The sequence below is a fragment of the Phodopus roborovskii genome, unplaced genomic scaffold, assembly GCF_943737965.1.
Source record: "Phodopus roborovskii unplaced genomic scaffold, PHOROB, whole genome shotgun sequence".
Lineage (NCBI taxonomy): Eukaryota > Metazoa > Chordata > Mammalia > Rodentia > Cricetidae > Phodopus > Phodopus roborovskii.
The window spans coordinates 1,746,378-1,771,766 of NW_026126540.1; the positions used below are offsets into that span (position 1 = coordinate 1,746,378).

The 25,389-nt window shown below is 39.7% G+C and overlaps 1 protein-coding gene across 1 annotated transcript in view; it reads right to left on the bottom strand.

Moving 5' to 3' along the window:
* Nucleotides 1-25,389, bottom strand: part of Veph1 (ventricular zone expressed PH domain containing 1) — a 205,482-nt gene that overhangs the window by 131,381 nt on the left and 48,712 nt on the right. The window contains exon 5 of the mRNA XM_051198959.1: nt 21,574-21,783. Coding sequence (XP_051054916.1) covers nt 21,574-21,783 — 210 coding nt within the window. The remainder of the gene's footprint in view (nt 1-21,573; nt 21,784-25,389) is intronic.

The window sequence follows — 25,389 nt, forward strand, 5'->3', positions numbered from 1 at the left end:
AAACAAATGTTCAAACAAACTTTTGGCATCTTCTTTAACTGTGCAAGCTTCCATATTAAACCTAGAACCTCCCACTCAATGGACCCATATCAATAAAATCAGCATGATCCAGTTTTGTGTTGTTTCCACCATTGTCCTACACCCTTAAAATCCATTCCCAAACGTATTTCCCAGACTTCTGCTTGATGAATTAGCAAACTCATTAAGCTCTTTAGTAGTGTAGCATACCTCCCCATAGTTGCACTTTCTACTTCCCCTCTAGGAGTCTGCTTAGCTTTAATTATGGTTATAAGTCTAGAAGCAAGTATTGGTAGGTATCAGTATTGCTTGCCTGTAATATCCTTCAGAGAAAGTCACTGTTGGTTTAGGGCACTGAAGGATTAATTTCCTCAGGCAAATGAGAAAAAGGCACCATTTCAGAGTATGGGGGGTGGGAGGACATCTTCTGTTGGGGGTAGAGTGACTACTTCCTCAGGTGAGATAAACCCTTGAGAATCTGAGGGTTTAAAGTTCTCAGTCTCAATAGGGTTCTCCCACATATACCCATCTCAAGATACAGGATCCCTTTCTTTACCAGTTAATGTTCTTACTCAACCACTGACATCCTCCAAGGCTGGAACTGGAATTCTCACTGTAATTCAGACAACTCTACAATGAAGGTTTTGGTTTGATTCTTCCAAAACTTAGAGTTCTATGACTGCTGGAGGGTGATTCTTTTCTAGGACACACTTAGAAACCTTTTGACCATTTACAAGCAACTGGAGTGAGTCAATTTTATCACTGAGTTCATTGTCCTTCATGGTAGAAGTTGGTTAATTTTATCACGAAGCTCATTCTTTCTTTCTTTCTTCCTTCCTTTCTTTCTTCCTTCCTTCCTTCCTTCCTTCCTTCCTTCCTTCCTTCCTTCCTTCCTTCCTTTCTTTCTTTCTTTCTTTCTTTCTTTCTTTCTTTCTTTCTTTCTTTCTTTCTTTCTGTCTATTTATTGAGAGATGTTAGGAGCAAACAACCAGCAGCATCATTTTCCTTATTTTTCCACAAGATGTCAATGTTTTATATACAGAGTCACCAACCAGCTTCTTCTCACAATTGGTGAATTCAAATAATAAAATGCATTTGACTCCTTAAGTTTGTAAAGTAGTTCACACCATGGGCTCTTAGTACATTCTGAGCTTCCAGGATAGGCTTCAGTAACTGTAGCTGTTGGCAAATTGAAAGCCTATTCTAGAGACTTAAAATAGTCATCTTTATACCTCTTGCTCTGGAAACACTTTTTGTATCCAATGTGTATTAGTCAGGGTTGTCTGGAGGAACAAAACATACAGATATTCTAACCATGGCTGCTTATAAACAGAAGGTCCAAGAATCTAGTAGTTGTTCAGTGATGGGGATGTCTTTTTGTATGTTGTGAATATATGTTTCTCTTATTGTCTGATGAACAAATGCTGATTGGCCAGTAGCTAGGCAGGAAGTATAGGCAAGGCTAGCAGACTAGGAGAATTCTGGGAAGAGGAAAGGCAGAAAACCAGTCGCCAGGGAGATGCCATGAAGCTACCAGGAAGACAGGATGCCAGGCATTCTTCAGTAAGCCAAGACTACATAGAGACACATAGGTTAATAAAAATGGGTTAATATTTAAGAGAGAGCTAGCCAATAAGAAGTCTGAGCCATTGGTCAAATAGTTCGTAATTAACATAAGCTTCTGTGTGTTTATTTGGAACTAAACTGCTATGGGATTGGGTGGGACAGAAATTTCTATCCACAGTTCAGGTATCCAAGCTGGATGTATCAGCCACTTTTCAATATGCCAGAATTCTAAAGAAGTAGACTCTGTTGCCAGTGAAGGAATGGATTCACTAGAGAGAGTGAGAACAATCAGGCAAAGAGAGAACAAGCCTCTGTATTCCATGTCCTTTATATAGGCTGCCAGCAGAAGGTGTGGTCTAGATTAAAAGTTTATTTTCCCACCTCAAAGATCTGGATTAGAGGTAGGTCTGTCTATTTCAAATGATTTAATTAAGGAAAAAAATTCCTCATATGTGTGCTCAGTCATTTGAGTTTTATTTAATTCCAGATGTAGTCAAGTTGACAACTAAGAACAGCCATTGCAAAGGACCAATTATTCAGACACAAGAGGCTATGGGGGACATTTCATATTTGATGCACAATGCATGGAAGCATTAGAGCCAGTCTCTCACAGGTCTCCAGGGGAACTATGGTAATATCCATAGTTGTACTGAAAATGAAAAGCTCACTTCACTCCTTTCTCCAGATAACAATTTCATTCAAATGCAATAGCCACTGGCTCTTTGTCAGTCATTATCTTAGGAAAAAACAATTTTTGAAAGAGTTATTCAGATGGTCTAGTAAGATAAAGACCTAAACTGTTTTCCTTAGTTAACGTCTATAATTTTGTGCTGAAATGGGCATTATGAAAATATTCAGAGTTGAGATACAATAAAAGCAGTATCTACTGTTTCATCAAGCCAAGTGAGTCCTTGTGAGGATGAGGAGGTAGGGACCAGCAGAGGAATGCTTGCCACTAGCAAACCTTTGGAAGAAGTCTGCAGATAGTTTTGGTTGTCGTAATTGAGGGCATAGGAGGGTGGAATGGCAGAATCCAGTGGGAAAAGGCCAGAGATGCTGTCAAACATGATGTAACACATAGGATAGCCCCCAGCTAAGGGTCATCTAGCCCAAAGCGTCAATGGTGTCAGGCTGAGAAATTCCTAGTTAAGTGAAAACTGGGTCTTCCCATGGTCCCATAACTGTCAATACAATCTGGGGCCATTGTCCTGATTTGTGGTAATCACTAGAGGTTTTTGCAATCTATTGCTTTGTGCTATCAGTGCAGATTTCAACCCAGTAGACACAATAAACAATGTCCTATGAACACTGCATTATTGTGAAAATAACTCTGCCAACACAGATCCCTTGAAAGAACCTAAGGAGTCATAGGTCACACTGACAATTGATGAACTAGAGTCATACTTGGCAACATTTCCTGTAAATTTTTAACCTAGTGAGCCATGTGGGCTCTGTTTTTAAAAACAGTTGTTGACAGTGCAACCTGACTGAGTGGGATTGGATTTGGCCATAGGCAGCAATTTGCTGACCTCTGAACTATATTAATGGCAAAATTGCATTGGCATATTGATTATTTGTAACCAATGTTACTTACCATTTAGTTTTAACTTTGTGTGTGTGTTATAACTCTTATTTCATAAATCTTTTCTGTTATTCTTTATCAAGATAATAATAGAATTTAAATAGGAAAATGACAAAAAAAAGTGGTGGCTGTGGTACCTGGTATAAGTATAGTTTCCCTCGACTAACCACTCAGTATGTGCCAGGCAATTGACACGCTTACTCCCAGTCTTCATAGTGGCTGGGATACCTGGTATAAGGATAGTTTTCCTCGGCTAACCACTCAGTATGTGCCAGGCAATTGACACACTTATTCCCAGTCTTCATAAATTTAGAAAATGGGTTGTCAAATGAGGGTATTAGTACCAAAAGGACCATAAAGACAGGTTACAGGGTAAGAGGCACATGTGGGACAAAGCCGATACTGAATTGAGAGCTGACTGATTCTAGAGTTAGGATGTTTCCAGTTTCCATGCTGATGAAGGTCAAGTCAGTGCAGTCTTCCTCACTACTATATTTCTTTCCTGTGTTCACAGCAAGCATTGCCAGGAATCACAGTGTCCTTTCTCATTGGGCCTACAAGCTTCCCAAGACCCTTTCTCAACACTGTCCTCTTGTATAATGGAATTGTCTGAGATGTCATTAGGGAAAATCTAACGCCCAAAAGGCTCCCATTTCCCAATTCCTAGTTAATTTCATTGGAATGGGTGGGGCCCATTTTTTAAATGTTCCAAATGATTCTACTGGGAGGCCAGGGTTGAAAACCACTACTTTATGTAGGGTACTAAAGCGCTGACATTTTGAGAATTTGCTGATTTAGAAATTTGTGGATTTGGCTTGAAAATCTACTTTTTCCTTTTCTAAAACTTTTTATCAATTTCTAAAGGAGTAGTAAAAATAATAAACTTGGTTGGTTGAATAAGCCTTTTATTTACCACATGTCTGTTGTCTGCTGTCATTGATTTAAACACTGTTTTCATAGATCAATTCTTTGAGGTTTCCCTTACACTAAGGGGACCCCACCAAGGACCATTGGACTGTGGTGTAAAGGAGAGAGAGTGTAGTCAATGCTTTCTCAATGGAGCTTTGCCTGGTGATCCCAAATGCTACTTAGGAATGCTTAGAGGACCGAGGGTGACCCCGTGCTTAGCTTCTTAAGTGTGTCTTTAACTATGTCATATAATAGCCTCCCTAACAAGCTAAGACATTTAAATCCAGACCTAGAGCTGGAAGTTTATAGTGGCCTCCCTTTCCATCCCAATTCTTTGTCTCCAAGAGCTTAGTTCATTCTGTTTGTCCCCCAATTTTTTAGGTTTTAACACAAAATGTCCTTGCTCTGGGAAATTTATTTCTTAGTTCAGATGCTGAACATTGCCTCATGCCCATTCCTAAAGACCTGGCCTCTAAGAGTGGAATAAGAGTAGGAAGTATGACTTATCAGACACTGCAAGGTACCTGCTAAGGGGAAAAGAGATTCTGTTCCATTTATCTTTCTCTGTTCTTCTTGGCTCATGACTTAAAAACAGCTTTACTTTGCTAATGTCTACCAGCATGCTGTTCTGCCTTTCCACAAGCCCAAAGCAGTGGAGACCACTGATGATGACAGAACCTCCAAATTATGAGCAAAATGAAACCTTTCTCCTTATGAGCTCACTGGTTAAAGTGTTTTGTCTTAGTGATGGAAAGCTAGCTCTGGCTATGAGCAAATCAGGACACTTGATTATTTTGTTACTTTTTAATAGAAACGACTTAATGGAAGAAAGGTTTGCTATTTATTTAATTGCCTGTTATTTATTTATTTATTGACAGTATCTTACTATGTATCCCTGACTGGCCTGGAGCTCACTATGTAGACCAGGCTGGCACTGAACTCACAGAGACCCATGTATCTCTCATGCCAAGTGTTGGAACAAAAGATGTGGTCTAAGGAAAGGATTATTTTGATTCAGTTTCAGAAGTTTAAGTTCACTCAAGAAGGGAAAGCATGATGGAGTTTATTTGAGAGACATGCAGCTAGGGAACCTCAAATCACAGTTGCAGACAGGAATCAATGACCACAGGCAAAATCCAGGATAAGGCACAGGTGTCCAAGGCCTACACTACTGTCTTTTTCCAGCAAGCCTATTCCCTAACTCTTAAGGCTCCACCAATTTCAAAATAGTGTCACCATCTGGATCAAGCATTAAAAACAAGCCCAAGGAGGATATTTCAAATTCATAAACTATAACTATTATCCAATTCTGGAGTCTGTGGAAAAATAGCAAAGTACTTCAGCTTAGTGGATTTTTAAAAAGGCATATACTTCATGAATTCATTGAGGATTTCACACATTCATATAATGTATTTTGACCATATCCATACCCCATTTCTACCTCTAACTTAACCCAGATCTACTTCTTACCCCCAATTCTTCCTTCTCCATTCTTTTTAAAAATAACCTACAGAGAATAATTTTTGCTGCACAAATACTCCTTCTGGAGGGGCGGACATTCACTAGATCAGGGTCATCTAACAGTCTCATTCTTAAAGAAAACTGGTCCTCTCTTCCCCCAAAGTCATCAGTTGTTAAAAAGTACCTTAACTTGGGATAGAGCTCATTGTGAGCTCATTGGGTTTTTGCTTAACAGAAGTCATTACAAGTATAATGAAGATGCATCATGGTACATACCCCTTTCTCTGCAGATATATATGTATATATCTGAACCATACATTTATATATCATATATATCACAGAAGTGAATATATATATACACACATACATACATATATAAATATAATGGTAGCTAAGTCTTATGAAGTCATAAATGATAAATTGGAGAACAGTAAAGTATTTTTTTTTTTTTTAGAAAACAGAGATCTAGGAACTTAACAAGATTCTGATTAATGGAATTTTTGTCAACTGAACAATATATAAGCTTGTTGCGTGTGTGTGTGTGTGTGTGTGTGTGTGTGTGTGTTTTTCTAAAGACAAAATGTCTTTTTACTGGTATATGTTTGTGCAAAAACATCTTAATACATAATGTTGATTCTTAAAATTGAACTCATTGCCAACAGCTGTGTAACTTATGCCAGAATGATTTTTATCTAACATTTGGATTTCCTCTATAAGGTCTATCACAGCCTTTTTGCATTTAGGGACACTAGAGAACACTTAAAAGTATACTTGGGTGATATAGTAAAAGACACACACACACACACACACACACACACACACACACACACACAAAGATGAGAGAAATGTGGCACTAAGCCATGAAAAGAAAATATCTTGGAGACCTGGAGAGCTATCTAGGTAGTTAAAAGTTTTGATTGCTCTTGGAGAACACCTAATTTAGGTTCCCAATACCCATGCCACGTTACAGTTGTGAGTCACCTGTAACTCCAGTGCCACAGAATTCTATGGGCACCTAAACAAATATGCACATACCCACACACAGATACACATGCATACCCATGATTTAAAATAACAAATAATTGGATAATTGCATAATTGGAAAATGAAGACAGAGTGTCGTGTTTCTTGACCTTACCTGAGATAATATTTTGACTAGTCTGAGCATGTCTATGAATGACCGGGCAGCAGCATGAGCATTTGTTTAAGCTTACAAAGGCATTTTAGTGAATGGGTGTACTTCTAACATGGAATCACTATAGGTACATAAGAAGACAAATTGATTTATGTGTATATATCTTTGTACTTCTAGAAAAAGACACTCCAGAATGTTAGGACATGATGTTCTAGGAGGCCACCTAAATCATAGCCAGAGGAATGTAAATGCAGCCTTATGGGGGGGTCAGGTGGTACTGGAGACTGAATTCAGGGTCTCCCACACGCTAGAGGGACACCCTAGTGAGCCACATCCTGCAGCTGAGCATTTTGTGTGAGTCTCTTGCATATTTTGCAGATTGTCTTTCCTAGTGCTTTCCACCATGGACAGGTTTTCCTACCGCCATCACACTGATTGGACTTTTCTCTCATTAGAAAATTACTGTATATTAACATTGATGTGAGATAGAAATGTTTTTCTCAAAATGTCATTCTTTAGCTCTTCCGTTATAGCTCAAGCTGTTCCCAGAAGAATGAGCAATAGTGGCAGCATTGACATATGCTGAAACCTTTATTTTTCTCTCTAGATTCTACAAATAATTAAAAAGGTGCTTACATAGTGTTATTTTTCATTTTTGATTTTTTAAAACTCAATTTTACATATATTGTACAGTAGTTAATGTTCACCACAGCCATTGTTAGCTCTTTGACAAAGCTGAGCAATGCTCATTAATTCCTGTCTATCTGACTTTTAAAGTTATTTTTTTTAAAAAATAGGAAAAATGGGAGTTCAATTCTCAATCAAACAAATATCCTTTTATCCTTGTGCAATTCTTTTTCAGAGAGTGGTATCCATTACTTTAGAATTATGTTAGCAATTCACCCATCAAATAATCAGTTTTCACATAGTATCTTAGTTAGGTTTTCCATTGCTGTGGAGAGACACCATGACCATTGTAACTCTTGTAAAAGAAAACATTTAATTGGGGCTGGATTACAGTTCAGAAGTTTAGTCCATTAGCATCATGGTGGAACATGGTGGCATGCAGGCAGACATGGTGCTGCAGAAGCAGCTGAGAGTCCTACATCTTGTTCGACAAGCAATAGGAAGTGAGCTGTCACATTGGGCACTGTTGGAGCATACATGAGACCTCAAAGCCACCTCCACAGAGACACATTTCCATCAACAAGGCCACACCTCCCAGTAACATCACTCCATATGGACCAAACATTCAAACATGTGAGTCTATGGGGCATACCTATTCAAACCACCACACACATAAACTAATACCACACACACACACACACACACACACACACACACACTCACACACACACACACTCACACACACACATACACACTCACACACACACACTCACACACACACATACACACACACTCACACACACACACACACACTCACACACACACACATACACACACATATTAGCAATTTTCTTGAACTGTCTATAGAAACCCTGAAACTTGGATTATTTCAAAGAATTAGGTCTTTACTTGGCCAGGATGAACTGCCACTTTTAACATCATTGTCACATAGGGATACCTAAGAGACCTGCAGCTGTCTGAGCTCACAGACATGCCCAGTTTCTACTGAAAATGTATAAATTTTGAATAAATATTGCTTAATTAAGGCAGAACAATACTTGGTCAGAACTCTCTGTGCAGAACATCTTGAATTACACCAACAGAGGCTTTTACCTCAAGCAGGAAGGGGGAAAGCACCCAAGGCAGACAGAACGGTGTGGCTGGGATGCAGATGCACAAGGACAGGATAGCTCACTTCCTGTGGCCCTTCAGCTGTGGGCAGGGGCTGCCACTCACCTGGCTGGTGAGCTCAGATTTAGCAACCAGCGTCTGCTCCCTAGACAGAGATGCTCCATTTCCAGAGCCCATGCTTGCATGGTCTGAATACATTTATTTTAAAAAAGAAAGCAGTCATTTGTATTAGGACAGAAGGTCAGAGAATGCCTTGAATCTAACTATACTTTGTTCTACAAAGGTCTACATGCTGGTACTCAGTTGTTAAAGGCATAGTACTTAGGGGTAATGGAACCTTTAACAGGTTGGTCGTGGGTGCACTTCCCTCTGAAGTGACTAATTATCTTGAGAGTGAATTAGGTCTCATAGGCACAGAATGGATGGACAATTCAACAGAGAATGGGCTATAAGAAGGCAAGGTCATCCTGAGTGTTTTATTATAGTATTATAAATGGCACTTAGGAGAAAGAAGGGAGGCAGATCCTAGTGGGACACAGAAGTAGGGCGCCACCAAGCTCTTAGTCCAGAGATGTTGAAAAGACATAAATAGCATAAATAGAGATGGGGTTTGGGGAAATGAGATCAATCCACAAAGTGTGCAGGGGCCTCTTAATTTGGTCACATCTTCACATATTGTCTCCAGGCAGCGATGCTCATTTAGGGAAAGAGAGAACAAGAAACAAGACCTCCCTCCTGGCATTAAAAACAAAACAAAACAAAAACAAACAAAAAAAAAAAAACCAAAAAAACCCTAAAACCCCTTTCTAAGCGTACCTTCCCATTGTTCATGAAACTCATGTTTAAAAGTTTGATTCAAAGGGCCCAGAAGCCACTAGGCTAGGGTCGTTTTGGTGGCTGTTGAATTGTCTGGCACTCTAGCATCCTTAGTTATGTTCATCTGAGTAGAGAGTGCTAGCCTCCATGGCTCTGAAAGGCCTCACTATTCACTATTCCTGTATCAGCATCAGCTTTACATGTGTGAGCCTGGCCTATGATGTTATCCTCTACACTGTGATGCATCATGAGCCCCAGGAGATATGGATGCTTAATCCTGCCTTTCCTATGCACAGAACTGCAGTCTAAGATCAGTGGCCTCAGCTATTTTGCTAGCAACCTAAAAGGGGTTAAGAAAGAGCTCAAGCCTAGATGAGAAGTATAATTACAAGTGAGTCAAAGAATTTTTTATCCAAAATTTTTTATAGGTTTTGGCATTGCTCCATAAGATAATTATGAAGTATCAGTTGGATATTTTATTTTTGGAGATGGCTTTGTCTTGGCTGATTATGACCATTTTTAAAACAATAAAAAAAAAGATTATTGTTTTTGTGTGTGAGAGGGATGTGTGTGCTACATTGTATGTGTGGAGGTCAGAAGATAATTTTCAGGAGTTATTACTCTCTTTCCACCATAGGACTGACCTCAGATTGTCAAACTTGTCCATCAAGGCTTGCTGGCCCTTGTGGCCATTTATTTAAATATTTTTCCTCTTTCCCTAGATCCACTAACTACTCAATGTCCATTAGAAACAGACATTTACCTTTAGGGCAAACCTTGGCTGCTAGGAATCTTTTCTCCTCTTCCCTTTCTCATACATGCCTGGCATGGTCAATTTTATGTGTTAGTTTGATGGGAATAAGGAATAACCAGGTAACCAGTAAGAGATCATTTTTGACTTGCAAACACATTTGCACACACTCATGCACATATACCACACAGACATGCACATGGCATATTCATACACACATATACAATCAGTAAAATACATGTACAATACTGGTAAAGAAAGTAGATATCAATGGTTATCATATTAAAAAACTAAGAGACAATCATTTTTTAACAGTGTATTGAGAGGGCAAGTTACCCCTCCCAACTTTTTTTTCCTGATAAAATAATGTAAAGAATGAACATAAATCTGAGATATCTCTTTTGGGTCTCTAATATTGCTGATTTTGAGATAAATAAATTGAATTTTTATTTATGGCATTGTGCATGCCATGTCATAGGTGTGGAGGTCAGGTGACAACTTGTGAGAGTTGGTTCTCTCCTTCCACTGTGTGGGTCCTGGGGATCTAATTCAGGTCCCTTAACTTTGAGCTGAATCACCAGCATAAAACTTTTTATGATTAATATTCTACTCTTTTATCCCTTGCTCATATCTTGATTTCCTTATATAGCCTCTTGGGGTAGTTAAAAAGGTTTTCTACTCATTGATAAATAAAATTATATTATGAATTACAAGCATTTTAATGGTTTCAAAAATTATACAGTCAATTTAAAAGAAAGACTTTTTTCATTTACGATTTGTGAGTCAGTTTTTGCATGACTGTAGGTACATGATTTCTGGAGCACATGGAGAGTAATAAATCATGCCTAGCCAAAAAAAAAATGCTGTCTGGACAAAACAATTTTAAAAATAAATTTCAGTAACAAAAGTTAATAAATAGCTGATCAAAACAGATGTATCCTTTGTCTTGCATGAACCTCAAATTTTGTCACATGGCAAAAATGGAAGGATAAATTGGACCATGTTCAACTCTGTGCATTTGGCATAGAATACTAAAATGAATTCTACCCTTATAGGAAAAAAAAAACCCAACCAAGTCTAAGGTTTTCATTTATGAAGCAATTATGGCTAGACATATTTAAACCTGGAACTTACTAAGTCTTTTTTCAAGAAATTGTTTAAACAAAAATGATTTAGGCTTTAGAACAGTAATGCCTGTGGGATTTGAAAGAATAATGTAATTGTGCAAATTAAGTCTTCATCTGATTGATTTTTTAAGGGGAAACAAGGACACAATCTGCCACCAAGTATTTTTTTTTCAATTTATGATTATTTTTCCTCAACTAGAACTCAATATGGGCCATGTTTCTGTTTAAAAACCCCTCCTACTTGTTCTGGGTGGGAGTCTATTCGAAAGCATCTTTTCATTGCCTTGACCCCTCTAAATGCTTACAGATCTTAAACCTTAGAGAAGGCCGTCTAATTTGAGCTTCAAACATAGTGTTTTGATTGATAAAAGATTTAAGCGTTCTACAGTTGGGATTTACTCTCTATAAACTGGGGGCTTGGGAATGTAGCCTCTGAAAGGCAGACCTTTTGTGCAAACCCAGAATGTATTCGACCAGGCCAGCATTTCTTCTCCCATAGCACAGGGTCTCCTTATGTAAATGACCGCTCATTGATTATCCTAGACAATGGGTCCACTATTTCTTTTGCTTTAATTAAACACCTTTTGAAAGACCACTGGGGACATAGCCCCGAAAAACGTCTGGTGAACTCAAAGCTGCAGACCATCCGTAATCACTCAAGGATCTGCTGGGCAAATGAGGTGCAAAACAAGAAGGAGAAGAACTAAGTTATCATGGAAACCATTTGGAGGAAAGATGCTGTTGCAGTTCCAAAAAGCAAAAATGAAGGGCGGGGTGTGTGTGGAGAAGGAGGAATGGAGGGCGGGGGGAGAGAAGAGAAGAACAGAAAGAATAGTTGTACTTGTAAGTTTTCTTAAGTCAAAGAAATATGTGGTTTGTGCTTATCAGAGGAAAGTAGGAACATAGTAAAAATTTAACTTAGTGAAACTGTGCCAGTTACAACAAAACTTTCCACAATTCACTCATCACAGGACCAGTTGTTCTCATTATATAATTAGATACAAGTTACTTGTTTTTCTTTGTACATATTTCAAAACAAATAGCCAGACTTATCTTACCAGTAGTAGTTGGAATGTAACTTCCCCTGTTGAAGCTAGAAAGATTTGGGTGAATACTATTTTATTACTCACAGAGAAGAATGAGATGGGAAAGCCACTTTTTTATTTCAAATTGTAACCCTGGTATCTTGTCCACCATCCATACAACTATGTCTGCTTTAGTTTGTGAATTTTGTCTTGTTCCCCGTTTCATATCAACTGTGTTTACACTGTGATATGCCTTAACTGGATTAAGTAGGGAATAAGTGAATGGATGGATAGATGAAAGCAAACTGCAGCTAACAGAATAGAGCTGTGAAGGTAGCTATGATAACCCTATGAGGCAAATGTGTAAAGAGCGCTTTTCCAAAGCAAACAGCCACTTTCCTGATTGCTTTCTGTGTATGGCCTTTATGCTAAAGTGTTGGCAGTGGAGTAAAGCTGTGCTTCTCTGCACTGAGATCCGGAATGGTTGCAATGTTTAATCTCATCGTTTCTCCAAGGAAGAGCAGAGGTACCCGAGGTTCCCACTGTGTTTACCGTATAGGATATTAAATCCATACATCTCATATCGGTGCTCCCTCTCACTTCCTAGGATGAGGGAGTTAAACCATTACCTTCAGGAAACATCTGTACTGTTAACTGCTTCCCTCCACCAACCCCCCACCCCTTCAGTGCCAATCCGTATTTCCCAGTCATGAAGGAGAGGAGTTCTGAAAGTTTTGAATGTTTGTCTCCTAAAAGCGTGTTGAAATGAAATTGCCATTTAATGGTTTAATAGTTTTTTTTTAAAAGTTTGAAGGTATGAGACCTGTAAGAGGCATTGAGGCTGTGAGTTTAGGTTTTGCCCCCATCAGTGGAACAGTGATGCTATTATTTGGGAAATGTTTCCTTACAAAAGGACACATTTTGGCATCCATTTGTCTCTTTGCCCATCTGTTTGTCATTGCTCTTTAGAATATTGTAGTAAGCAATTACTTGTCATATGCAGTGTCCTTGCTCTTGGGCTTCCCAGCCTCTAGAACCATGAGTCAATAGTTTCTGTTAATTATAAATTAACCAGCCTGTGACGTTCTATTACAGCTCCAGGGCTGTAATAGACAGGAAAAAGTAGTCGTCATAGCAAAAGAAGGGCTGCGTAGTTTTTCAAATGAGGAAGGGGAGGCTGAATGAGAAAGCAGTACATTTTGCCCTCTGAAACAAAAGTAGTAGGAGGAAATGTGGGAATAGAGAGACACAGAGTATAGCCTAATATGGAGTCTTAGTTACTTGCCTTCTTGTTGTTATAAAATACCCAACAAAGACAACTTAGAGAAGAGCATATTTGGACTTGCAGTTCCAGAGAATATGTCCCCTCAGTGCAGGGAGACTATGGAGGCAAGAACAGGAGGCAGCTTGTCACATTGTGACCATAGTCAGGAAGCAGAGGGTGACCAACACTTGGCCCTCAACTTGCTTTCTCCCTTACTCAGCCTGTGGCTCCAGTCTCTGGACATACACCCACCATATATGGGGGGGGTCTTCCCTACCTAAACTAATCTGGATAACACTAGATAGGCCCAGGACTTGTTTCCATGATGATTCAAAATCCTTCAAGTTGATCACAGTATACAAACCTTACAGTTATGGGAGACAGAGAATCATTTCCTTCACTTGTGTGAATAAACTACTGTTTAACCTGTGGGATTGACATAGCACTAACCCTCAGGAAATTTCCCCAGTCCACTTTCAATTACTGGGAAATGCTGATTTTCCATTCACCTAAAAAAAAAATGTAAAGGTAATTGTTTCATCATTTATCTATTTCTTAAAAAAAAAAAAAATGTATCTATTTCATAGTGTTCTGCCTGCATGTATATGCTTATAAACCAGAAGAGGGCACCAGATCTCATTAGAGATGGTTGTGTGTCACTATGCAGGTGCTGGGAATTGAACTCAGGACCTCTAGAACAGCAGTCAGTGCTCTTGACCTCTCCAGCCTCCATTTATTTATTTCTTAACAAGAAATAAACTAATGTGAAGATATGAGTCTTTCCCCATGGATTTCTTAATAACTTCTCTGTGATTTCTTGTATCTTATCTACGTGGACTATATAATGGGTTATATAGCTGGTGAACATTTCATGTGACAGCTAACTGCCAGGTATGTCTTTCCTTACAGGGCTTTTTTTCAGACCTGGTGAACCAGTACTAATTCCTTAACACACACACACACACACACACACACACACACACACACACAAATGAATTCAGGCTCAATTTTTCTGAGAAATAAGGATGGGGTGAGATGTAAATGTCAGTTCAGAACAGTGTAGCCATAGATTTTCAGCAGAATGTATCTACTTTCAAGTGCCCTCGTATATTCTGAGAGTACAAATATAATAACAGGTTTTACCACACTGCATTCTACATTTAAAAAGGGTGCTTGGAGATTTGTGAACATTTCCAGGTCTTGTTTCAATATTATTTACCAAAATGCTATTTTAAAAATCAAAATTAAAACTCCAGCACTAGGGAAATCTCATTTATATTTCTTGAATTAGTTAATTAAGAACGTCATCTTCCATTATACAGGTAGGAAGGCAGACTAAGGAACTGTAAAATCATTATCCATGAAGTATCAACTCCTCACCATTTTCACCTAAGTGAATTGAGAAAGCCGCACCCTCTCAAAGCACAGGACAATATAACATCTTTAATTTTATAAACTCCATACTGTCCAGTGCTTTGTTCAGAGCAGAGCAGCTGTGTGATAGTGTTCATTAAATCCTTTGTAAGTAACACTTTTTCTTTCCGCTCCCCTCCACTCCCTCCCCCAGGTCCCTATGCATTTTAATGCAGTCCGAGACAATAACTTTTTAGTGTTGGTTAGTTACACTGAAACAAACTGGGAGTGTGGCTACTTCAGAAACATTACTTTCTATTCATATTTGTAACTATTTCTGGGGACTTTTTGCCCTTTTATTCACTCTCAATTCCTTGCAAGCTGGGAGGAATGAAGGTTTATTTGCTTATAGTATGGATAGAGATAACATACAGTTCCAAACCACCTGGGCAGACTGGAGAGAGAACACAGAAATGGCTTACTGATTAATGAGGGGTTTTCATAAGCTGCCTTCCATCCACTGCCCAGCCCCAACTCTCTCCTTCCTGCCCAAGATTCATCCCATCCCCCAGGCCAGGGAAACTCTTCAGGGTCCCAGCACATGCCCAGTCTTTCAGCAGCAGTACTTCGCACACAGTAGGTTTCCCTGTGGATGTCTTCTTGCCCTCCTCTATAACCTTATCATCTGACAAGCCATTTTAGTTAGTCTCAAAACCTCCATGTAGAGTTACTTCTGTCTTTCCTTGTCCACTTCAAATTTCAGAACAGAAAGTACAAAATTAAATTCCAGATTTCTGTTTACACCTCTCTAGCCCTATTCCCTATGAACTCGCCTAGGGCAGGGACTGTATATCTCTTCTTTCTGTGTTTCCTTCACCTGCCCCAAGCTGGTGGTGTTCAGTCAGCAGCTTAGCCTGCACCCCTCGGGATGGGGAGTAACAAATATCAACACTTTTATTTTGAAAGTGTAATATATATGTATAAAGTTTTTTATACTCTGCTAGAAGTTTAATCTTAGTATTATTAATAGCATGAGTTCTTTTCATAATATAAATATAATGTTCAGGGACTAGGGATGTTGTTGAATATTTGCCTAGTGTGGTTGCTATCCTTGGTTGTCATTTTGACTACATCAGGAATTAACTAAATCCAAGTGACTAGGCACACCTATAAGGGATTTCTTGACTGAACTGTTTTAAGTGGGGAGACCCACCTTAAATCCAAATCTTCTGTGGTTAAAAAAAAAATTCACCTTCTCCCATTGAATACCTCACCCTCCATGGGGAGCTGAAAGGAGATGAGATAGGGTGTCAGTGGGGAACAGGGGGAAGAGGAGGGAGGGGTAACTGGGATTGACATGCAAAACAAGACTGTGATATAAATAAAAAGGTTTGAAAAAAAATTCACCTTAAATCTGAGCCACACCTTCTGGTATCGGCCTGTATGAAAGTCATGGTAGAGGAAAGTGCTTGCTCTTTGCCAGTTTGTCCTTACTCCCACTGGCCAAGTCCATTCCTTCACTAACATTACAGCCTACTTCTGTAGAATTCTAGCATATATATTGAAGATCAGCTGAGATGTTCAGCCTTGTGGACTGAACAGCAACTGGATTTTTGGACTTTCTATCAGGAAACAGCCATTGTTGAAATAGTTGGACCATAACCTGAATATATATATATATATATATATATATATATATATATATATATATAGTGTGTGTGTGTGTGTGTGTGTGTGTGTGTGTGTGTGTGTGTGTGTGTATATATATTAGAACACACACACACACACACACACACACACACACACACACACACATTCTATCTATCAGTCCTGTTTCTCTGGAGGACCCTGACTTCACACCTGGCATGTACAGAGTTAGGTTAAATTCCCAGGAAAAATGCAAAGTAAGGAAGGAAGGAAGAAAAATTATTTCCCTTTTAGAACAAAAGATATCTTCTTTAGCTGAAGATAGTTTTGTAGACTTGGATAGCAGGTAGCTATCCAACAATTAACCAACAATTAACTTCTAAATTTAGAAAGCCTACTTCTTTTAATTAAATTCATTATGCTGGGGAAACTGAGGTTCCTGCCTTCTGGTGCCCCCCTCAGATTCTTCAGTCTTAATTTGCCTGTTGGAAATGTACCTTGACCAGCTACTCCGCACTACAGAATGTTTTATACCAGCCAGAGTGAGGACAGTCACCTGCCTTTCCTCAGTTACCTTTGTCATTCTTTCCCTTCCCTCCTGAAGCTCTTTATGGAGGGCCACCGGATGTCCCAGAAATGCAACCTTGGCAAAACGTGTATCATCTCTCTATTTGAAAAGTGTCCATGACTCTAAGCCCAGAGAGGATGTAATAACCATATCCTGGTGTTTGGCCAGCGTATTCAAGCCAGTTAGAAAAACAAGACTGATGGTACAGGACTTAACACCCACAATGGCAGTGACTGCACTTTGGGGCATGACACTTGACTCTTCACAGCTGCAGCCTGGTGGGAGTCAGCAAATGGCCATAGCATCCTTCCTCTGACTATGTGATCACTTCACCTTTGTTATTATACATAGGTCAGCTGCTTCCTAGGTCTCAAATAAACTCAAAATATGGTGGCAGGGCACATGCCACATGTTGGATCAGCATTCAAAGGAGACCAGGCTCTAATGAGGATATGTCTGGTAAAGATAAATAGCTTTAGTCCATTGATCTGAGACTACTTAGGTGGAGGGAACCCACAGATTCAAGTTGGCTTCTAAAAAAAAAAAAAAAAAAAAAGAAAGAAAAAAAAAAAACCCATAAAACCCAACAACAAGAAAAGGGATTCCTGAAGGAGTCCTTTCCATGGTTACTCTTAGTACTTAATCATTTCTACTGGCCTGCCTTTGGAGTTCTGACAGGATACACCCTCTGCTGCCATTAAGATCACCACCTATGCCTATTCACTATGATGCCTTTAAAAAGGGCTCCGTCCACCTTACATTCCCCCTTTCTTTCCATCCCTCCCTCTGTCTCCCCCCCCATCTCTCTTTCCTCTCTCCCACTCCTCTCCTGTCCCTGGAGGCCAGTATTCCCCCTTCCCCTTTCCCCTTTTTTCAATCTTTTTCCCTTAATAAAAAACCTCTTCACTGGCACTCTGTAGCATGGCATCTTTCTCAAGCCACTTAAAAAAAAACATTACAACAGTTACTAGTTAGGAAGAAGAGCTATGATGACCTTGACACCCTAAAAATGTGCTGAGACCCTTTGCACAGACAAGACTCCAATGAAGAAAGAAATGAATAAAAAAAATCATCTGAAATTGAAACAACGTTCAGTTTTTAATCCTCCATGGATAAGAATGCCACCCTACTTTGGATTCAATTTAACACCCTTTACATCTTCCTAATGAGAGTTTAAAGATAAAAATTGCTATGAGAGCATACTAACTGGTGTGTGTGTGGGGGGGCTAGAACTGCCTGCCATTTATAGAAAGCAGTGTGTTTCTAGTGTTCCAAGAACTAAAGACAAAACTCATGAAATATGTCCTTATATTTCTGTTATTCTTATTTTCCCCAGAAATGATGTCTACCATTATAAATATCAATATAAAGCAGATACCACATAGAGTGGTTGTTTGTTCAAAAAGGTGATGGTATGTCCTCTATCTTTACTGATGCCTCTATCTTTACTGTTCCTGGTGGTTTGTTCTAATTCTCTTCACCCATAATTTGACTTGTCCCATATATGCATCCATTCAGAATTGCAGATCCTATGTCAAAATCAGCCATTTATATGGTTGTTGTCTTCCCTAATTTCAGTCTTAGGCCCAAGTTTCAGCTTGGTCTACAAACAAATATAATGAAAAAGAATCAGCCAACAACAAGGGAAGTCAAAAAGTGCTGACATCTCTTGGTTATTTATTATTTTCTGGACACTGATTTACAGTTTAACTCATTAAACTCACAACAAATTTGCGAGGTGACTAATATCACTAATTCCCAGCTTGCAGATAAGAAAGGGAGTCAAGAAATGCTGTATTAATGTACCCAAGGCCACATGGCTGGTAGGTGACTGAGTTGGGATTGAAAATGAGGCTGGGTGGCATGGGATCCCAGGCTGTTGGTCACCTTTTGATACTGTGCAGATGGCCCCATAGTAAGCAGTAAGCAGTCTCATTCATGAGATATCTTTGCTGGGATCATCCCATTGTCCACTGAAATGAATGGACCCTATTGCAGCTGCACTTCTGGGAATTTTCAGCCTGGAGATCTTGACCACTCATTTTCATGATGCACTCAGACTTATCTTTTATTTAGGCCACCTATCATGGAGTCAGAGTCCTTTGGTGTCAAGGGCACTCCATTTCAGTCTCCTCATTGAGAAAGGAATAAAGGATCCTTTTATTTTTTGCTATGGTTAGACTTAGTCTATTAAATTACTATTTCCTATGTGTGTATTTTCTTCAGCTGAGCATCCCTAAAGAGGAGGGTAAATTCCCAAGCAATGGAGAACACTAATGTGACCTTTACTGAATAGAACAGGGATGGCCTAGAAGCATGTTTCTCTGTCCTTTGGTCCTTTCCATTTGAACTCTCTGTGTAATAATTGGGCTTCAGATGCAAACACATGCTTAGAAATGGTCCATGTATGAGTCATTACACAGCATCCCACAATGACCAGAGCATGACACAGCAATTTAGCATGGTTTCTTTTTAATTTGGGGAAAAAAAAGATTTCTGAGTTAATTTTGTGGGGTAGAGGAAACAGGTATTGTAGGATTTTGTGTTGTTTTGCATGCATACAACTTTCCCATGCTGGTCAATACAGATGGCAAAATTATGATGCTGCTATCAAGCTGTTGAAACAATTTGTCAGTCCAGATGGACCCTGGTGTAACAGACAACCACATCCTTTCTGGTTCCCAGTAGTCATCTACAGATCTTATGCCTGGCTTCATGCAGACTCAGAAGATGAGTAGGTGAGACATGAGCCAATTAATAATGCTTGACTCTACCCCATGGCTGTTTTAGGCTGACGACTACATACTTTCAGGACTCTTTTGCTGGAATTCAAACAGTTAACAGGAGGCTCCCTCCCCTCAGCTTCTGGTTTGCACATCTCAAAATTTGAAACAAGATCCAGAATTTGGTTCAACATTTCTGTGTTCTATAATCTTTTGAATCCCTGATATGCTGAACTCTTGAATACAACAGAAATGTTTACTTGGGTGTCAAGAAGGAAAATATAATTAAGTTATTTTTTAAATAAGATAAAATATAGGGTAAAGGAGAAGCTCAAAGGCCCAGGGCTTGCAGAGGTCATGTGGTTGTTTTATAGTGAACACCCACTGTCATTTCATGTTTCATTTGTTACCACGGTCTGCTAATTTCCCATGTCCTGAGTCCTCCACACAGAGTGCAGTAGAGTTTTGTTTAGAGAGAAGTCTCTGCTTCTTCCTCCCTCTATATTATATTCTCATAGGTGCTCCAGGATGCTGTACCAGATGTCAGCCCTCAAGCTAACTCTCCAAGGGCCTCAGTGGAATGCCTTGTTTCTTTCTGCAAAGGGCCTGGATAGAAATGCACAGGCAGATAGATTCATTCAACTGCTTGGCTCTAACCTTTGACAGTGTTAGACTACAAACTTTTCTTTATAGGAAAGAACAAATTCACTCATATTCAGCACTAACTCACTGCTTATTCCTGAGACTCATGGACTTTAGAATGAGTTAAAATCCCAACTTTGAAGCTAACAAAGAACTTTCGAATCACAAGATTTTTAATAATTTTAATAACTTTCTGGCCCTTGCAATGGACTACAAGGTCAGCAGACTCGGACAGAAGGTGTCAGATCCCTAGAACCTGGAGTAATGGATGGCTTGTGAGCTGTCATGTGGGTGCTGGGTCTTCTGGAAGAACAGCCCATGTTCTTAGTGACTAAGCCTTCTCTCCAGGCCTGTTCTGACAGAATTAAGGCACTAAATTTAGATAAACTATGGAATTTCTTTTAAAAATTGGGCAATTTTATATTTACTTGATAAGTGAAAACATTTATTTCTATTTTTATCGATAAATAAGAATTCTGAAAATAAATAAATAAGAATTCTGAATCCCCATGTAAAGTCATCAGAGATGTACAATGTGTTTGTGCTTTCACATGCAGAGCCTTTAAAATCTGAACTACTAGATGCACTTTTCCTGTTTAAGTCCCACTGCTCTTGCAAGACTCCCTTATGCAAATATTTATACTAGAACTTTTAAACATCCACAAATATTTATTTATCTTTCCCAAACAACATCACACAGAGCGCTCAGAGCACTCTGTGACGTGGTAGCTATGGGCTCTTGGGATGGGTGTCTCTGAGACATCACTTTGCTCACAGGCTCCAGGGTTAGCACAGCTGCAATAGATAATGTGAGGAACCCCTGCTAAGGGCTGTTGGCATTACACAGTGGTCTTGAATATGTCAAAAAATTCCTTCTATTTTAACCCTCCTTCTACCTCAAGGGACACACTAGCAATGAAATGATCAATTCTGGAACTTTCCACAGACCCTTGCTACCTTGATCCAGAAGCCATGGTAACACCAAAGTTTCAAAAGAGAAATGGAAACTCTCAGAAGTCCTGAACAACTATGAAGGTTAGAGGTGCTTCTACATAATTCAGGGAGATGGGAAGGAAGGAAGGGAGGGAGGCGAGAAGGGAGGGAAGGAGGGAGGGAGGAACAAAGGATAGAAGGAAGGAGGAAGGGAGGAAAAGAGAGAAGACAGAAAGGAAGGAAAGAAAGAAGAAAGGAAAGAAGGAAAAAGAGGAAAGGGAGAGCCCAAACTTACTTCATCAGCATGGCCAACAGCACCAAAGATCCTAGACAGTTGTCCAGTGAGGTAGGGAAATCTCTCCCCAATCTCCTTCAGCATTGGTAGAAAACTGCTCAAAGCCAGCGGCTCGTAGCCTGCTATTTCTATGAGGATGTTTAGGATGAAGTCATTATGGGTTGAATCCTTCAAATGCCTGATGAGGAAAGGAACACATTTCTGAACCACCTGCAAGGGGAGAGGAGAGGAGGAAAGGAGAAAGAAAGAGAAACATTATTAATATCAGAATCACTTTCAAAAGCATAGACTGGACTCAGTTTAAAACACTGAGCCAAACTCCTGGAATCCAGTTGCAGAGAGGGAGGAGTGATGAGGAAAAGAGTCAAGACCAGACTGGAGAAACCCACAGAGATAGCTGTTTTGAACAAGGGGGAGCTCATGGTCTGATAGCTGGGAAACCAGCATAGGACCAACTCAAAGCCCTTGAACGTGGGTGTTAGTTAGGAGGACTGAGCCATCTATGGGGCCTCAGATAGTATAGGAATGGACTTTGGGAGCCCATTCCACATAGAGGGATACTCTCTCAGCCTAGACACATGGGGGGAGGACCAGGGCCCTGCTCCAAATGATATAACAGACTTTGAAGGCTCCCCATGGAAAGCCTCACCCTCCTTGGGGAGCAGAAAGGGGATGGGATAGGGGTTGGGAGAGGGACAGTAGAGGAGGGGAAGAAGAGGGAACTGGGATTGACATGTAAAACAAGCTTGTTTCAAATGTAAATAAAAAATTATTTTAAAAAAACAAAAGAAAACAAAGACCAACAATAAAAAACCATTCCTCCTTCCTCCATCTCCTAAGTGCTGGGATTACAAGCATATGGACAGCAACATATTAAATATGAAACCAGCAGGCAATCCATCATGGGATTATTAATCTCATGGTAAATCTCCAGACTTTGGAATCTAAAATTTATAATAAAACCATCTGCAACTGAGTCTGCTTTCCTTTTAAATCATGATCTCCTATTGAAAAGTGAAGTTCAGAAAGTTCTCGTGTCGCTGATGCCCAAACCAAATTTTGACGTGCTACAGAAATGCTGCATTCTTCACCAGCCACTGGAGTTACAGCTGAAGGACAGCCAGCGAGGGAGAGGCCCTTGTTGATTCTCCCAAGGCTCTGGTTTGGGAGAATTCCATTTAGCAATGCTTCGTAGTGAACACAAGAGAGCAGGAAGACTTCTCACTTGTTCTCAATCTCCAACTCTACCAGAATATGTCATGATAAGGTATAATTATTAAAGCAAAATGATTTTTACCATATTATTATTGCTTTATTAATATAAGAATTAAATAATTCTTATCAGAAAAAAATGTGACTTTCTGTGAAATAAAGTCACTAATACACACAGACATGGAAAGGGAGCCATGCATAGAATTCAAACAGGGACAAAACAAATATTGTCTTGAGATAATTAAAGTCATCTTACATAAAGATTTAAACTTCATAGTCATTGAAGTACTGTAGGAGGAGAGAGCATGTCTAGTTCCTGACAAGTCACACATATATACTTCTATACATGTTGCCCATGCATTGGGGAGAGATTACATATCCTCCAGGAGACACCATGAGGAGTCCCTGGCACATACAGCAAAATGTCAGCCAACTGCACTGGGTCAGGGTAACAAACCTGACCTGAGGTATTTGGAAATGAAAAATGCTCACACATTTCCTGCTCTTTTCAGAAAACTCCATTTCCTAGCCCTTGCCCTTCCTGGAACAAGAAGTCTCTGTGACACATGGTTCTTCACATGCCTACTTTTGATTTTTAATTTAAATCCAGCTACATAGCCCAATCCTGACAAGGCTGTGCACTATCATCCATTCTTCTATGAACAAAAGGAAAAGGGGAAAGAAAGAAATGAGGGAAGGACACAAGGAGAAAATGAACAAGAGAGAGAAAAGGGGGGGGGGAGGGAGAGAGCAGAAAGCAGGCAGGCACCAGGCAAATGAACAATTGAATCCCCTGACTCCCTGAGGGGGACAGATACAGATGACTCCATAGAAGGCACAGAAAGTAAAGTCATCTTGAATACTTTAAACACATGAAATAAAAGCTGAGTATTTTGCTGTGAATTCCTATTATACCAAGTTTATTATGATGGTGATAGAAAAGAAAGATATTTCAGAGTTTGTCTCACACATTGAAGGAAAAGTGATTCCCTGGCAGGAGGAATATTATTCTCTATACACAGGACCTGTGTCTCCAGTGCCACCTTGTAGAGTTGACTTCATGTCTTGGAGCAAGTTGAGAGCAGATAAGTCAAAGACAGCACAGATGGCAGGCAGAGAGGAAGCTGACATGGCTGCCACCCCCTTGTCCCCATTGGGGAAAGAATTCCCCCAATGGCCTCCTTTGTCTCTTTGGCTTAGTCTCTTGGCTGTCTCCAGTGTGCCTTGCCCTAAAACCCCAATCTGATGATATCAAGCTTTCCTTGGAGACTTTCAAAGACTCCCTAACGGCCCAAGACCAAGCTGTAGCCTTGCAGGGCCTTTACTTAGGAGTGTTTCTGTGGCATTTACCCCCATGGTTGAGCTGCCTGGTAGTGACTGCTTCAATAGCTTGACAGAGGAAGCATCTGCATTTATATCTGACTTTTCTTTCTGTCCAGCCTATAGACAGAGGACCTGGGGCTAGGGTACCAAGAGAGTCCTGCACATCACATACCCAAATATTCAGCAGCACTTTGCCATCCTCCTACCTGATAAACAAGCCTTGTAACAATCTATAATGCTTCATTTTGACTTGTAATCTCTGGCCAGTGCAGAGAAAATAGGGAGAGATGACCCCACCCCTCTCTTCTCTTCCTACCCTTGTCTTGTTCTGCCTGTGGCTATCTCTGGGTCATTTAAGTCACTTCTTAGGAATATGAGGTCACCTAACAGTATGACATGGACCCTAAAAAATTAAAATTTCTCCAGAAAATATGTTAAGAATAAGAATAGCTTGAAGCTGCCCTGTTTCTAGGAGGGAATTTCCCTCAGGAAAATTTCTCACAGTTCTGACAATTTAGCTCACAGCTAAATCTACTTACATGTAGTTTCTGGCTTTTGTTCCACTTTGCCCTTTATAAATTGAACGATTAAGATAGGAAAACTAGAGCAAACAAATATTTTTTCCTCTTTCATTCTGGCCCAAACTGCAAACAAACCCATTCATCTTTATCAATTCCTGAATCCTGTTTTTTTTTTTTTTTTTTTTTTTTTTTTTTGGTAAGATAAGGAAGCAAAGGATTCAGTTAGGTATAGCCTTGGAGCAGCTTGTAATGACATGAGCCTGTCCTGCAGAAATACTGGAGGAAGACTCAAGGTTTCTAGAAAAATTTCAAGGCCCTAGTGCCCTGTGCAGTGATTAGTGGGGGAATAAATTTAAACTACAGTGCAAAGGCAGTGTGTGTGTGTGTGTGTGTGTGTGTGTGTGTGTGTGTGTGTCAGGGGTAGAGTGGGACTTCAACAGAACTCTCCAAAGCAAACAACTGGGATAGAATCTTAGTCTTGGGTTCTCTGGTTCTTCCTGGACACTAGAATCTTCTCTTCATATCCCACATAGAAGTTCATAATGTTTGCCACATCACAGAGTTGAAATTCTGTGGCTACCTCTCTCCAAAGCCAAGGGCACCTTAAGAATACAGTCATTGGACACATCTAAACAGAGAACCCTCAACAGAGGAATCTCAAATGACTGGAAGACTAAGGAAATGCTCAGCATTCTCAGTTGTCAAAGAAATGCAAATAAGAACAGCTCTGAAATAAGATTTTACACCTATCAGAATCACC